Genomic DNA, 17,611 nt, shown 5'->3' on the forward strand with positions numbered 1-17,611 from the left:
AACAGGTGTTGTGGTGGGAGTTGATGAAAGTTCTCTTCTGATTGCTTCTTTTTCTCATTACAATAGAAGCAAGGTCATCAAATAATTGTGAGAAGGGATAAGAAAAGAGGGGATATATGAAATAGTCATGTAAGAGAATGGGAGAGTGAATCAACATTTAATTAAGCAAAAAGTATATTATAACTTGTTATTTTGTGTGTTTTGGGTGAATTGATGATTTATGCATAAGTATAGGTTTTTCCATCTCCACGTCACTTTATCTCTTTTCCGTTTCCTTGTAGCCAAAATGGTTAATCTAGTGGCAAACCGACAAAAAATAAAAGCCAAGAGAATTTGCTCAGTTTTAGGGCTCCTAAAGCAACTTATCGTAACTAAAATTTCCCCTTCTTTTCTGCTAATGAATTTTTTTGCGTTTTTTCTCTCTGCTCCTCAACAGGGTGGTGGTGATTGTCCAGAAATGAGTATTGGAGCTATAAAAATTGCCTTGGAAATTTCTCTTCCTGGTTCTTTCATCTATGTTTTCACTGATGCCCGGTCCAAGGATTATCGGCTCACTCATGAGGTGCTGCAGCTTATCCAACAGAAACAGTCCCAGGTGAGTAGGAATCAACCCCAAACTCTTCCGTCTGAATATGGCTGTAAGGAATACAGCATGTGAGAGGTGTCTCTCCCCTTTGACTACACTATGTGTGGTAACTGTCAATAATTATAACTATTAATCCATATATATGTACTCTAATACGTGTGTCATTTAATTTAAACATATTAAATGGATATGTGGTAGTTGTACATAGCATATGCATGCCTTGCTTTTTAATACAGAGAATAAATGATTGGGGATTAATTAAAGTTCTTGTTACCATCTTATAACTGACAAAAACATAGACCTAACAAAAAAGGCCTACATTTCAAATATCATCTCTTATGTGGAATCTTGTCTAAGCCAGTTACTCATTGTATCAGTTAGCTATTGCTGCATAACAAGCTGTTCTAATTCTCAATGGCTTAAAACAATGCGTATTTATTTCTCACATGTTTGCAGGGCTCAGTTGATCTAGGCTAGGCTTGCTCATTTCTGTATCTGGGGATAGTTTGGGTTTGGCTTATCCAGGCTGATTCTAGGGTGACTTGGTTTTGCTTCATAAGTTTCTCAGCTTCTTTCTGAGACCAGTAAGCTAGTTTAGGCATGTCTTTCTCATGGCCAAGGCAGAAACTCTAGAGATCAAGTAGAAATACACAAGGCTTCTTGAGTGTAGGCTCCGAACTGGTAGAATGTTCCTTTGCCTTGTGCTACTGGCCAAAGCTGGCTTGTATATCTGACATTTAATTTTTTAAATTATGGAGTCTATATGCTTTTGTAGTATAATATTAATAGAATGATTATTCTCTTGTAAAAGAAAAGGAAAACTAGTTAAAAAAAATGTTTTAGTTGGAAAAAAAAAAAAAAAATTGGGCCAAAGTACTGGCCAAATCAAAGCTCATGTCCGAGCTTTGATTCAAAGATGACAAAGTAAGTTCCACCTCTTTGATAAGAAGAACTTCAAAATCTTTTGCAAAGTGTATGGTTATAGGGAGGAATATTGTATATATTATTCCACTTGCCTAGTAGTATGTTAACATATAATAGGTGCTCGATAAATATATGTTGATTTCTAAAAACCCTTTAAACTGTGTTTTTTTTTTTTGACACTATAGGTGGTATTTGTGCTCACTGGAGATTGTGATGACAGGAACCATATTGGATATAAAGTGTATGAAGAAATTGCTTCTACAAGTTCTGGTCAAGTGTTCCATCTGGACAAAAAACAAGTTAATGAGGTCAGTGTAATAAAGTGGGTCTACTTTATCACTTACCAAAATCAGTTAGGCCAACCTAATTGTGACAGATATGATTTCAAAAACAATTTGAAAAAAAGGACTTTTTTTTCCCCTAGGCCACAGGTCAATAAAGGCATTAAATCAACATGGAGAAGCATAGATTTAATTAGTATTAATTTCTAGACTGTATTACGCTATCCTGGCAAATTATTTTAGATTTTAGCATAAGTGTATTTAAAATTCATGTAGTGGGACTTGAAAATTTTTGTAGTTTTTGTTGTTTAGTAAGTCAATTTGTATTTCTGAAGCACAACTTTTGGATAACTGGTAAAATAAGGCTTGACTGTTTACTGAAGTAAAATGTGAGAAAGTTAATTATTGAGCAAAATTCTTATTAGGTTTTATCTCCAAGATTAACAGTAAAAAAATTTAACTAAGTAACTATATAGTTATCTAAAAACTTTTATGATAAAATCTATAGCTTACTAAGAAAATCTTGGTATTTTCTAAACAAATGTTTGAGATATGTCTAATTGTCATGACTCTTTCTTTCTCCTTTTGTCACCTTGCCTTGGCCTCACTTGTGATAATAAAATTTTATTTATTTGACTCCATTTTAAGTTTCTAAAAACATGCCAGTACAAAGATAAGGTTTTATGTGGGCGTAATTCACATTTGATTGATGTGGTCACTGTATCTGTACAAATTCTATTTATTTCATGACAGACTTGTTTGTGTCCTGAACGAAATGGTTCAGTAGTCCTCTTATAACTAAAGAGTTCTTATTACATCATGGTGGAACTATTAGGACATTGCAAATTTCTAGAATAAACAATCTAGCAAACGTATGTTTTATCAACATACGATATACAAACCTAGAAGGTTACTTTAATCTAAAAAATTTTTTCTTGGGAGAAACCTTAGAGAGGGTTATGGTTTGAGTCCGTATTGTGTCCACTGTAGTGACTCAGAAATGCCTGGGCTAGGTCTAACAAGACAGGGGGCACCCTTAGCAATTATTTGCATGAGAATTTGGGAGCCTGGAAAGAAAATAGTTTCAGAAGAGTGCAGGACTCTCTCATGAATTGTGTTTCTTCTCTCATATCATACATTGTGCTTGACCCTAACGAAGGAAAGGCCTCTTGTTGAAATCGTTTTTAACCTGGAATTGTGTAAGACCCTGGGGTACAGTCAATATCATCAGCACAAAGTAGGGTCTAAGTGAGGAAGAGCATCATTCTCTCTTGCATCAGTGAGGACGCCACCCACTTGGGGTGTTGTGATGTTCTGGATTGGGAGTGAGTGGTGTTCAGTGCAGACAGATGGGGCATTGGTGCCAGCAGAGGATGCCATGCCCAGTGGACGTGGTGGTTCCCAGCAGAAGGTACTAGAGAAGAGAAGAGGCGAGAGGAGATATGGTCGGCACCTAGGGCATTTGAAACAACAGTTGTTTGAAACTCTGAGCAGTCAGGCACAACTTGGAGATTCCCAAAACAAATTGGGTAAACTTTTAGGAAGAGCCATGACATTTTATTAGGAGTTAGGCCCCAGAGCTAGAAGATAACATGGTGTGTCCCGTAAATGTAACTCCATTTATATCCATTTATGCAGGTAATATTGGACTTACACAAAATTAAAAATATTATTGTAATCTTAAACGGAGAAAATAAGCCCTACAGAGGTACACACTTTATTAAATAAGTGGCATGATACATAACTTTTGTAGTCCTAATAATTTTTAACAATTCTGACAATTACCAAATAACTTATAAGAATAACAATTTACAAAAATTTGGTATAAATTGTGGAAAATTTTATAAATATAGATATATAACAAATTTAATCCACTGGTTTGTTAATAATGTTTCTCTCCCAGATCATTAACAGATATCTGATCTTTAAATTTAGCTTAGGCAGCATAGGACTAGGGAGAAGCATTGCTAAAATTGTCCATTTTTATAAACTGGAGTTTTATGCCAACAGGGATGGGCCTTAATTTATCTGTCAATGATACCAATTCCAACCCCCTCTTCATTTGGTTCAAGAAAGGTCATCTCATCTACTTTGGGCTACTGAGACTCAAGGGGAATTTAGCTAGGGATGTTTTAGAAGAGTTCTTTTTCTAGATATTGTCCTGTGTGGATATGAACCCCGGATCTGATGCAGGCATATTAATACAAGTCTGAGGATGAAACAAATACAAGGGGGAGTAAAGAGCTAAGAAAATCCAAAGTCTTTGGATTAAGTCAACACTCAAACCCATCCTACTGCTAAGCCTCCAGAGTTAAGGAAATGATCTTTTTGCTTAAGCCAGTTAGAGATGCGTATTTAGTTACCTAAGGATAAATGCATCCTAACTAACTAATTCTATATATCTTTGTGACATGGTCTCTGTAAGCCCCAGTTTCCTTGTTTGTAAAATGAGGATAATAGAATTATCCATTTCAGAAAGTTGTTTTAAGATTAAATGAGATAATGCATGTAAAATGTTCCATACTAGGCCTGGTACAAGGTAAGTGCCCAATAAATGTAAGCAGTATTATCATAGTCCTTGTGATGATGTTAAATTGCTTTCGAAGTGGGAAATGGTGCCATTATGTTTGTTAGAAACCAGATGGCTAGTTGTTGCTGGGAAATGAATTTGAGTGAGAGAGTCCGGGAAGAGGCTGGAGAGGTGGTTTTCTTTTTTCCTGTGTGTGTGAGAAAAGATATTGTGAAGGAGTTGCTGGAACTATATAAGCCAGTATGTTCCTTAAAGCCACCAAGGTGGAAGATTTTGTTAACAAAAAGCAGAGCGACAGTGTTAAAATTGGATTTGCCAAATTTTTGGTATATGATTTAGCCATTTCTCTTTTCTCATTGTTCCAAATTCTCCTATTACATAAACATTATAAACTTTAGGGAAAATAGATGCTATGTGATATCTGCACATTTAATAGACATGAGAGCTGCAGGGAGTCCACATACATACTGTCTTTTCATTTTACTCAAGAACAATTTTTCATCTACTGTTTCTAAAGGAAACTGTAGAGTATTCTGCTTTACCTTCTTAACCTAGTTCATCAATTCCTAACCCAGTGGAGTATATTTTGTATCAACTTTCTCTCCAGCTAACTGGAAGTTTTTTCTTTCTTCTTGTTTTTTTTTTTTTTAAATAATGATTAAGTAGAAGATCTGAGTATCTTTCATCTTTATTTGACATAAAAGGGAAACCAAAGTGAAGAAATTATTTGGCTGGGCATCAGTGACCTATAAATCATTGAATAGTATTTCATCTTGAAATACAAGTTAAGACACATCTCAAGGATATACTTAGTAAACGATTCACCTTTGAAGATGGAAAAGGAGGTAGACAGTCTTACTCCTCCATTTCTTTGTAAACAGGGTGATTGTCAATGGATCTAATTAATGCTTCCTTTGGTATAAGAACAGTCCAAGTTTGAAATCTCAAAGTCACCCACAGATGCTATATTCTTGTGTCAAAGAAGCTAACACAAAAGATCCATTAATTGGATAATTCGCTTGTTCTGAGTTTCTCCATCCTTTGTCCCCACCTTCCCCAACTCATGTCTTCGAACATCCCCCTCCCCCTCGCCCCCCCCCCCAAAAGCCTTCTACCTGGACATCCCAGCCCTGTAGATTGGTCTCATTCTCCACTTGTAAGTAATGCTGGAGAGCTGGCTATGTTATATCAGAAGGAAGTTTTATTAAAAAAAGGAATAGCTGTCAAATAATTTATATTTTTTGAAGGAGGTAATGATGATATTTAGAAGTCCCACAATATATCTTAATTACTATCTTATCCTGTAACTTGCAGGTCTTTGGTGTAGGATGCTTTAATTCCAGCATTCCTTGTGAGCACTCAGTGCTTTCTTCTGGAGCGGTCCCAGTGCTGCTCTGTTTGACATGGGCATACTCTTCTCCACCCTCATTCTCTATTAGACATGAAAGACGCCCACAACTCTTTCCTTTTCTCAGTGATTTCCCTATGACTAAGAAAATAATACCAATATCAACTTAGAATGATTGAGTGCTTATTATGGCCGTTCAACAAGAAATCTAATTTTATTTCATTGAGTTCATTTTATTTCATTTAATTCTTACCACAGCCCACAAGGAAGACACCACAATCATCACCCTCATTTCACAGATGAGGGAACTGAAGCGTAGGGAGGCAAAGCATCTTGCTCAAGGTCAGACTGCTGCTAAGTATTTGACCATGGGGGACATATGCAGTCTGTCTCCTGAGGCTGCACCCTTAACCACTATTAAGTCCTTGCCTGTGATTTCCACTTTGTTTTCATCAGAGGATGCAGTTTTAACAATAAAATGACACAGCAGGGATTCTGTCACCATTCATTTGTTCAAGAAATGTTTGGGGCACTTGATGCTAGTTACCGCACTAAACACTGGGAAAGCAAAGGCCAACAATGTGCTGGCCCTGTCTACAAGTTGTCTAGGAGGAGAGGAGATGTAATTAGAGTACAAGGTGATAATGTCTGATGGAGACAACCCCAACTCCTCAACCAGCCAGAGACTTCACTCAGTGAGGACCACAGGTCTGTTGAAGACCAGAGCACACCCTCTGTTCCTCAGGATCCTGACTGCTGCTTTGGCTGATGAGAGTGGAAAAAGGGCATCTAATGCTAGACTCTCTGGGTTGGAATATCAGCTCCACCACTTACTAGATTCATTCCTGGATAAGTTATTTAGCTCCTCTGTGCTTCAGTTTCCTCATTGATAAGATAGGGTAAATAATAGTACCAACCACATAAGGTTAAGCAAATAGGTAAATTTCAGTAGTATCCAGCACATAATAAGCTTTTAAGAAAATGTTATGTTTTTGCTTTTTAATTTTAATTTTTTTTCAAGTGACAGAACTGCAAATCCCATTCTCCCCTGTCCTTTCTTTCTTTTTTTTTTTTTTTGTGAGGAAGATCAGCCCTGAGCTAACATCTATTGCCAATCCTCCTCCTTTTTTTTTTTTTCTCCCCAAAGCCCCCGTCCCCTGTCCTTTCTATCTCTTAACAATAGACTTAGGCATCTGATTTAAATTTATTGCCCTCTACTTTATAAGGGTCTGAAAAGGCACTGAAATGCCTTCTACTTTTCTTTGAATAGGTGGCAGGATGATAAAATTCCAGGACATTAAGAATCTCAGATCCAAGCCCTCCTCCCTCCTAGGCAAAACTGTCTTAATGGCTGCTAAAGTCAGCATGCTCTGGGAGTTTACCATCAATTTTCTTACAACAGCAAAGGGAGAGGGGAGGTCATCCCAGAACTTTTATTCTAAGAATGATTAAAGAATGATGTCATCTATTACAGAGGCAGGGTATTAGTAATCATCTGGGCAGAAAACAGATGGCTCACTCAACAGGGGCAAAATAGAACGTAATGAATAACAATTTACCAAGTTGTGAGCAGGGCTAAGGGCAGCCATCAGGGATGATGAAGCACCAAGAGTCCAGCAACAATGGAGGAGAGAGCTTGGGACTAGCACCCGGTGAGAGCAAGGCTGAGGGCTCATCAAAAGCTACGGCCTATGAGGGGCAAACTGCAGCCCTGTGAGGATGGAGCCAGAGGAATAAATACCCAACCTCTCTTTCTTCATCCCTTTTCTTTTCCTGGTGCCTTCCATTTCCCCCAGTGGAGAAGCTGGGAGACCAAAGAGCCCTGTTGAGACAGTCCATAAAGGTCAGTGTCCCAGGGTACGGAGCCTGATGGAGAAGAGTAGATAATGGATCTGGAGGGCACACAGAATATACCCAGCACTAGCAGTATTGAGTAGTTAAGACTCCAGGCTCTGGGACCATATCCCAGCCATGTGATGTTAGACAAGTTACATCATTTTCAGTCTCAGTTTTCTCATCTGTAAAATGGGGAGAATGATAGTACCTAATGCATAAGATTGTTGTATTTAGAACATATCAATAAATATTAACTGCTGTTATTTTTATTTAGTGATACATGTTAGTCAAAATAGTCCAGCAACCTTTTTTTAGAATTTTCCCTAAAATAAAAAGATATATGTTGAGTGCCCATCTGTGACAAGATGGCCAAAGGCAGGATGCTATAATGGGAAACTCTGGGGCTTTAGAACTAGGGAGACTGTGTTTGAATGACCTCTCTGTCTTTAACTAGTTGAACAAGTTTATGTAACTTTATATAACTTCTCTGATACTGTTTCTTCATGTGAAAACAAGCATATTAATTACCCCACAAGACTGTTGTGAGGATTAAATAAAATAAGGAATACATACAGTCAGCTGAATGGAGTGCCAGCAGAATGGAAATCACCTAGCCCGGAGGTTCTTAGGACAGCAATGGCTCCTTTGCCAAAGAGGACACCCACAGTTTTGCTTTGCCTGTAGATCCTGGGGGTGCCCTTATCCTATAGAGGGCTCAGAAGGAGAGGGGTATTTTGGTGAGCCCCACCTTTACAAGTAAATGTCTGAGGGAGAAGGGACTCAGAACTACTAAAAACTTTTGTAAGATTCTTGAACTTTTACAATTTTCCTGTATTTGTGATTTTTCTTATTTTCACATCACAATAAAACTACTAAAAGGTAAAGGGTTTAACTGCTTATTCGGGGAGTATAATAACATCAATAAGAAGCATAATAATATAGGTGACCCTTATAGAGGGTTGTTATGTTTCAGGCACTATGCTGAATGCTGAGTGCATTCCTTTAATCCTTACAGGTCTATGAGCAATAGATAATTTTCTAAACAATAAATTATGTCATTTTTTGTTTTTTCTAAATAAATGGAAGCATAAAGTACACATGAATTCATTTAACCGTATTAGTGACCTATAAAGCACTAATAATAATAACAAAATAACATAATAAGCACTATATAGGTAGTTGGGGGAAGCCCTGAGGTGACTAAACCCCACTTCCCTGGGAGTCCTCCTGGAGTCAGCATGTGTAGTTGCGGCTACTGAGAGGAGAGGAAAGTGGGCAGAATCCCTGGGTGCCGCTGCAGGGAAGAGACGGGAGATGATTTGAGCCTGAGAAGCATCCTGGAGCTGAGCAATAGACAGGTCTGTGGAGTTCTTCTTGAGGAAGACAGAACAGATGGCCCTCTCTTCTGTCTGTAACAGGAATTGAGACTAAGATAAAGAAAGCATCTTTATTTTTTCCAGGAAGGAATTTCCAGTGGGAAGGAGGGAGTTGAACTCACTAGATATTTCAGAGGAAGTAACTAAAACTCAGGAAAATAAAGAGACAATCTTGCAACTGGTCCATGAAAAATACCAACAACCTGGCAACAAAAAGCCTCATAGATTAGAGATTACTGGATATATTTTTCTTGCTAGTTTTATACTCATTTTCACTGAGGTCAGTACTGATATTAGGAAAACTGTAAACTTTGCTGGAGTATGAATGCGGCACAGCCCTGTCTTGCTATTTTGGCCGAAGGCCACTTGTGATTAGAATTCGGACCAAGAGCTTTCTCTGCATATGAACTTAGTGATTGAGACTCTGAAAACCAGGGTTTTGAACAATTAGTCTCCTGAAATGAGGTAGCTGCCATGTTGTTTTCCCCTGTTCTGCGTTTCACTCTAGACGTTATTTCAAAAACATAACCTTACTGCTGACCTTGAAAATAAGTAGAAATGGGTGTTTCCTCTGAAATTTGAAAATGTATCAAGACAATTATAACATTCTAGAAAGCTACAGGAAATGTGTGAAAACAATTAGTAAATGTTTCCCACTTATCCCTTTGAATTCATCTAATTAAATGTTGAAAATGAAGAGGAGAGCTCAGAGTGCATACCTTTAAGTAATATAGATGTCTCTACATTACAAATGCTTCAAAAAAGGAATGCTTACCTTAGCTTCAGTGGAATGCATTCCTTCTCTATTATTATGCTAAGATTGACATGTTATCCTCATGAGTATGTGCTGGAAACTCTAATGCTCCAGTCACATAGTTACCTTAGCGCTCCAAGACACCTGGAAGTGCTTTATAGGTCACTAATATGGTTAAATGAAGCCATGTGTGCTTTATGTTTCCATTTGTGTAGAAAAAACAAACTTAATTTATTGTTTAAAAAATTATTTATTGCTCATAGGCCTCTGAGCATGTGAACAATTTTTCAAAGCGACATTTAAAGGGTACATAGTACATAGTATTCCTTGCAAGTGGAGAAAAAAAAAGATGACTCTTCTCAGTAGAATCTCATTGAGGCAAAAAATACCAAGAGTCAAGCAGAGTCCTCCTGCATTGGAAACAGTGGGGAGTAGGGAGTGAGGAATGCATTGTGTAAAAAGATAAGCCCTGTAAAAATGAGAATGTCCATCTTCCATTTTGTGGTGTCGTGTTTTGGCTCTGGGAACTGTTTGAAGCACTAGTTATAAACTGTTGCAGTACATTCTGTGAGGGCAGTGGGAGTCATATCTACAAAGCAAAGTACTGCCTATGAAATGTAAGTTTCAATATGAAAGTGTTGTCCCATAATCCTTCATAAGACAATCATAATTTGATCCCTGGTATTACTACTTGTCTATAAAATTCAGAAAGCAGAATGGACACCACTCACTAAAGCTTCTTCCTAAAATACCAAAAAAGCAGAGAGAAAGGAGAAAGAAGCTTATATAAATGCCTGAAGGAATATTTCTTAAAAGAAAAGAAAGAAATGTTATTAAGGGAAAATGTTAGCCAACAGGTTGCATGCATTCAACAGGACCAAAACAAATAGTAAGAGAAATAAACCTGTTTACTTAGCTGACTGTATTTTGATTAGAAGCTGAAATAAAATATTAATTTTGACGATGAGATGTAAGCTTTAACTGAATCAATCAATTCCTTACATAGCTAACTCTGGGTTTGCAAGAGTCTTAACTTATCAAAAAGTTATAGCGTCGATTTCCAAGTCTTTGAAAAATTTATTTGAATCTGCACTGGCTTGAAAGAGATGATCTATTCTCCCCGTTTAGAGGGCTTGGTCTTTATTTTTATTGGAGTTGTGGTGGAAACTAAAGTTGAATTGAGAGAAGAATATCCCAAATACTTGATATTTAAAACTGAAACGACTAGTAGCCAGTGAAGTAACTGACCGTGATCTCTTGAAGAGTTAACCTATTGGGAACCACAAAGGAATACAAGAAAACATGAAGAAAATGTACAATGTTGAGACAAATAAAATTCTATTGAGCCATTTTCGCAGAGCCTCATCAATTTGGATATTTCCTTTCATATTTTATCTACTTAAATCTTAAAGGTTCCTTTGAAAGGTTTTTATTTAGAGAAAGCATATGTCTATGTTCAAATAATAAACCTGTCCCTCTGTCTCTCCGTCCACTCACACACGCGCACACACGCACACGCGCGCGCCAGAGTATATCTAATTTTATAGGAATTCAGAAAGAACAAGAGAACTAACACATTTAAGAGGTTATATACCTGTTGTGTCAAAAAAATATTGTTTTTTTGTGAAGATTCTAAGTTATTGTTAAGAAAGCAATTATATTTCAATCATTTGATCTAGGAAATATAAAGACGTATACAGCAAGAATTTTTTTTGGTGAAAATCAAGTGAGATCATGTCTCCAAAGTATTTTGAAAAGGACCTAATTTTGCATTTTGGAAGGAATAATTTTGGAATCTTAGTCTCTTTTTTCCCAAAAGGCTCCTGAACACCCAGGCCAATCGGTCCATCCAACCAAGAGATCTGTGTGTGCAGGATACCCAAGGACAGACTTTTGTCTATCACAGAAGGGGGAAAAATGAAAAGGTCTGGTTACGACATTTTTTCTCCAGAGCAAGAGTTGCCTACTGCCCTTACATTTAGGTAATTGAGAGGAAAACATGCTAGTATTTTACTTAAATAATGGTAATTAAATAATTGGCCCAAGGTAATTAGCAGTTGTTAAGCTCTAGACACAGAAGAGTTTACATAATTTTCTAATTTTCTTTTTTTAATTACCTACCTAGGAATCTTATTATATAATTACTATTCATCTGAAAGAAAAAGTTATAACTTTTGTACTAAACACAGTAGAGAAATATTATGTTAAAGTAGCAAAAGACTTGGTTAACACCTTTGGCAGAAATAATTGTATCAATGAAAAGTAGCTTAATACCTTTGGAGAAAATATATGAATATTGTTTTTTAAAAAGCAGTTTAAGGAATTTCATATATAAAGAATGAAGAAAACTCAAGACCTTATTTTCAATATTTCTGTATAATATGAACCAAGAGACAACTTTGAAAACAGTAAGCTTGTCTAATGAAATGGTAAGCAGTTCCAAGAAGATATGTAGACACCAAATATATATTATGATTTATCCTTATTTGCACTTGATTCAACGTAAACAAACACATTCATCAGGGACAATCCAATTTTTGCTTCTTATTCTGCAAGAGCAAAGAGGATTGAAAGAGTTAAGAGTCAAAGTAAGGAAAGTTTTATTTAAGAAGTTTCCTCATGACCTAGGATAAATAAATGGAAACAGAGTTCATGCTTCATATATTTTCCAGGTTTCCTTATGCATTCCTAGAATGAACCAACTGTAATAGAGTTATAAAAGCAAAATCTTTTAAGAGATGATATGAGCTACTTTTGAGAGCTCCCTTGTAATATTTTGGTCATGATTTGGCTTTGTGACAAAAATTACAAATGGTTTTTCTCTTTCTTGCTAAAGGACCCAGAAGAAAAATGTACCTTAAGGTCATATACCATATAATTTAAACAGCTTTTGGTGTGAATGAATGAATAAAGAGAAAGGAAAGAAAGTCTTTCAAAATTCTTAAATATAATCTTATATAGGCACAAATTATTTATTTACTTTAAATATATTGTTAGGTTAATCACCTTTTTAAATTTTGAACTTAAAAAAGATGCATGGTATGGTTAAACCACTTAAAATTTAAATATTAAAATCTTCTGTGAATAGAAAGAAAGTCTTCAGGAATTAGTGAACTTGTTTGTGAAAATTTGGCCACTGTTCATTCAAATAATATTTATTAAATTAACAAGTTAACTCAATAATATGATAATAAAATAAATTTAAATAATAAATTAGTAAAAATTAGTAAAATTGTTATTACTTCAAATGATGTTTATTAAAATTATATATCTGGTAAGATTGCAGTTTTAAAAAATACATTAATTCATTTAATGTATATGCATAGTTTTAGAAAAAATGGAAAGATCATATCTAAATATGTTGATGGCAATCACTGGATAGTATGATTACAGATAATTTTAATACGTTTTGTGTTTTCTTGATTTTTAAAATAATGATTATGTATTATTTTCCAAATAAAGAAAAACAGTGAGGGCATTTCACTAAAAAAAGAACATTTCACACACATTCCACATACTCACAGAATGGGTTTATAAACAAGGCTCTATGCTGTGAGCTGGTGGGGCTGTGAGGATGCATCATACATAGAGCTGATACCTCAAGAGGCCAGATGTTGGATTCCAGGAGGAGAGAGATCAAGTCTTCCATATCCAAAAGCAAAATCAAAAACAAAACTCCACCTTCTAAATTCTGCTTCTTCCTCAAGTACAGGGCTTCTCTTCTTCACCAAACTTCTTGAGTGGTCATTGCTTCCTTTGTCCCGTCATCTTTGTTCATCCTATAATCATTCACTCTCTCTGCCCAGTTAAAACTGTTCTCTTCGGGGCCGGCCCCGTGGCTTAGTGGTTAAGTGCTCGCGCTCTGCTGCTGGCGGCCCGGGTTCGGATCCCGGGCGTGCACCGACGCGCCACTTCTCCGGCTATGCTGAGGCCGCGTCCCACATACAGCAACTAGAGGGATGTGCAGCTATGACATACAGCTATCTACTGGGGCTTTGGGGGGAAAAAAATAAATAAATAAAAATCTAAAAAAAAAAAAACAAAAAAAAAAAACAAAACTGTTCTCTTCATGTATTCCAATGACCATTACCTCAGTCCTCATTCTCCTTTGAAAAATGTGACACTGTTGACCATTTCTGCTTTTTTGAAGCCCTGTTGCCCTGAGCATCCATGATGTGATGTTCTCCCTCAAAAGATCTCCATTCCTTACCTGCCTCCTTTGCTGGTACTTCTTCCTCCTCTTATTCTGAATGTCTGTGTTTTTCAACCTTGGCTAGCCTCTAAACATACTATTTTTCTTGATATTATAATTCAGTCTTTTCTTTCTTTCTTTGCATGACTCTGTTCCTCAATTCATTTAAGTCTCTACTTAAATGTCTTTTTTTTCCTGATAACATTATTTAAAATAACATCACTTATTTTCTGTTCTATTTTCCGTTATCCTACTTCACTTTTTTATAGCATTTCCCTCTGCCTAATACTATATTACATATCCATTGTTTATGCCTAAAACAGTGTTTGACATATAGTATGTGCTCAATTAATAGTTATTAAGTGAATCTTTTGAATGAATGATTCTTATTGATTTCCCTTTTACTTGGTGCAGATGATGTCCAAATCTCCAGCCCTGACTGCCTCTCCAGCTCTCTTCTTGTATTCCAACTGCCCTTTGGTCATCTTAACCTGACCATGTTGCCCACACCTCTAAGTTAGAATCTCCCCATTAGACATGTTCATCTTTAGTGTTCTCCTTTACTTTTGATGTTACACCTCTTTTTTTTTTTTGCAGTCATCTCATTTCAAATGGCCTGAGTCATCCCTTTAACCTTCCCTACCTTTGCTGTTCACATTCAGTTAGTTATTAAAATGTTTCCATTGTGTTTTCACACTAGCCTTCCCAGTCAACCCATCCTTTATTCACCTAGTGTTTCATTTAGTCTGTAGCAACATGGCGTTTTTACTTGTCATTCTACCACTCTCTCGTTTATTTATATCTTTGTTCTCTGCTTTATTTACTCATTTATTCAGTTATTCATTCAACAAACATTGTTGAGGCCTACCTACTATGTGTTAGGTTTTAAGGATTCAATATTGAAGAAAAAATAGATGTAGTGCATGTTCTCGTGGTGCAAAAGGGTTGTAGAGGGAGCAACTGAGTATAAAGGCTGGAGGATTCAGAGATTCTGGAGAGAAACTGAGATATCTGGAGCAGGCCCAGTTGAGGGCAAGTTCCATGATGTGGCCTTGGGAGTTTGTGGCTGAAATGAAGCAGTAATGGGGGTTACAAGATGTGAAGAGATCAAGGTATTGAGAGGTCAGCATGTTGGATAGGTTGTCTGTGTGAATGTGGAAATCACTGCAGTGACAACAAGACTTGGGATAGAGAGAAAGACAGTGGGCCAAGTGCCAAAGTCTTCAATTAATGAGGAACATCAACAACACAGCAATGTAGATGGATGACACAAGTCTCAAAGGAGCAGGGCTTTCTTAAGGGTGGGGCAAGCAGTAGTGAGGAGAGAGAAGGCTGCTTCAGGACTAATCTCTAAGACATATGGGATGCAGGAAAATGAGCAGCCTTCTTTTTTTTTTTTACTGAGGAAGATTAGCCCTGAGCTAATATCTGTTGCCAATCTTCCTCTTTTTTTTTTGCTGGAGGAAGGTTCACTCTGAGCTAACATCTGCACCAATCCTCTATTTTGTACGTGGGTCACCACCACAGCATGGCCGCTGATGAGTGGTGTAGGTCTGCACCTGGGAACCAAACCCAGGCTGCTGAAGTGGAGTGTGCCAAACTTAAACCACTAGGCCATGTGGCTGGCCCCCTGAGCAGCCTTTTTTAAAGAGAGTTGTTGGAGAAGAGACTAGCCTGAGTGAGAGACATAGTTCCTTGAGATTAGGAAGTACCTTGAATTTTCAGTGAAGACTGGGAGTGAGGGAGTCCAACAATGGAATGGAGTCTTTAGAAATCACAGTGAAGAACTCTGGGCTAGAAGGATCTGTAAAAAGTTAGGTTAATGGAGAGAAAGCATAGAACAGAATGGGGATGAAAGTAAAAACAAGAGATTGATAATTGCACGTACCTCCATCCCAGAGGATGACCAAGTTTACTGTAGATGTGAGCCACGGTGTTAAGTTATAATGTACTTCTTTTAGTTTCTCTGTTGCACCTTGTTTTCTCCTCTGAGACTTCAGATGAGCTGTTCCTTCCTCCTGGAAAACTTTCCAGACTCTGCACCAATAACTAAACACCAACCTCTCATCCTCATTTACCTGGCTAATTCTCACTCATCCTTCAATCTCATGTTAAAAGTGATTTCCCTCAGTGACATTCCCTGAATCCCCAAATTTTAGCTTGTTGCCTTTCCTTTGTCTCTCTGTTGTTATATCATCGTGTTGTATTATAATAACAATGTGTCGGCCATAGTAGGCTGTAAACTCCACAAGGGCAAGAACTGCCTATGTTTTTACATCTCTGTTGGCTACCAGAGTGCCAGGCATATAGTAAATTGGTAGATACTTAATATCTATTGAATGAATGACTGAATGAAGAAATGAAATAGTGGAATGAAGTTGAGATTTGGACTAGGAGAATCTGGAATAAAATACCAAGTCTGCTACTATTTGTTAGTGATAATAGCCATGGAAAATTGAGGAAGAAAGGAGTTGTCTTGCTGGTAATTTTATTGTGCACAGGGAGGCCCTGTATCCAAGTATAGTGATGTTTAATGTAAGCTGGAAAGATGATTTTGGCCAGAACATGACCTAGAATCCAGGTCCTCTGACTGAGGGTCTAGGGCTCTATCTATCATTCCTTTCTACCAAGAGCCTGGCACTTTCTTTAATGGAGTTGTGGGGAGGAAAAAGTGATTTTACCTCTACCCTTCTAAGTTCTCGGGTGGGAACTTGGTAACAAAAGATATATTAACAAGAGAACAACAAACAGAAATTTATTAACATGTATACCTCACGTATACATGGGAGATACCCAGGAAAAAATGAGTAACTCTCAGAGATGGCTTAGAACTCAGGCTTAAATACCATCTTCAGCTAAAGACAAAAGAAAGAAAGGTGTGGTGGAGGCCAGTTTTGGGGAGATGACCTGGAAAAGGGTAAGGTTTGTTATGCAGATTTAAGTCAGAGCCTTCTCAACTGATAATATTCTCTTGTGATTTAGAGTCATCCTTCTCTTTCTGGTACAGACGGGGAGACACTGTTACAAATGGAGATTTATTTTAGAAATATAAATTTCCCTTATAAAAGGGTAACGTTTTTTCTGTTTTCAGAGCCTCTCCTGTGTTTGCTGTTTCTCAAAATAATCCTTATGCCAGAAAGTTCATATTTTGGGGTGGCATATTCTTTCACCCTTCAGAAGCCCTTCTGGATCATTCCTTGATTCCTTTGAATCAGCCTCTCCATCAGCGGACCTGGTCTTCTTTGTACATACACATATTCAGTTGTTCAGATTGTTCTTGCCACTCTGTATACTTTCCCCTCTACTTTGGGATTCTTTATTTTCCTAATAGGATAACCAACACTAAAGATTGTAGTTTTAGAAAAGTAAATATGCAGAGATATTACAGAGCTATTGGAAATTTGTCACAAAGATTTACTTTATATGAGGCAATTCATATATGACAAAGAAGGACTTGATTTGTTGGAGTGGAGAAAATCAGTGGATCAACTAGGAATGTATAACAATTTACTCTTTCTATGAAATAATACTGTCTTACACAATATATTTAAGTAATAAAACTATGAATAGGGAAAGATCAGACAGAAGGACCAATTTGATTTGCTAATAAATTTAATTCACTTTCTTATCTTCTTTAGGAAATAAATACCTTGTCTTGAATTTCAATTATTTTCTAGTAGGTGAAATGTCATAAGAATAGGTATCCTCATTCTGGGTTCCTCGATTTTTGTTTTTTTTACAATAGCCTCCATTTTTATTAGAAATGTGGAATAAGACATAGTGC

General features: G+C 36.9%; 1 protein-coding gene across 4 annotated transcripts in view; it reads left to right on the forward strand.

Annotated features, from left to right (window-relative positions):
• Positions 1-17,611, forward strand: part of HMCN1 (hemicentin 1) — a 465,592-nt gene that overhangs the window by 116,100 nt on the left and 331,881 nt on the right. For all 4 annotated transcript variants that reach the window (XM_087439017.1, XM_004424923.3, XM_087439001.1 and 1 more), the window contains exons 3-4: positions 437-595; positions 1,696-1,818. In XM_087439017.1, coding sequence (XP_087295143.1) covers positions 437-595; positions 1,696-1,818 — 282 coding nt within the window. The remainder of the gene's footprint in view (positions 1-436; positions 596-1,695; positions 1,819-17,611) is intronic.

The sequence above is a fragment of the Ceratotherium simum genome, chromosome 2 (assembly GCF_057802395.1).
Source record: "Ceratotherium simum simum isolate JZ-2026a chromosome 2, ASM5780239v1, whole genome shotgun sequence".
Lineage (NCBI taxonomy): Eukaryota > Metazoa > Chordata > Mammalia > Perissodactyla > Rhinocerotidae > Ceratotherium > Ceratotherium simum.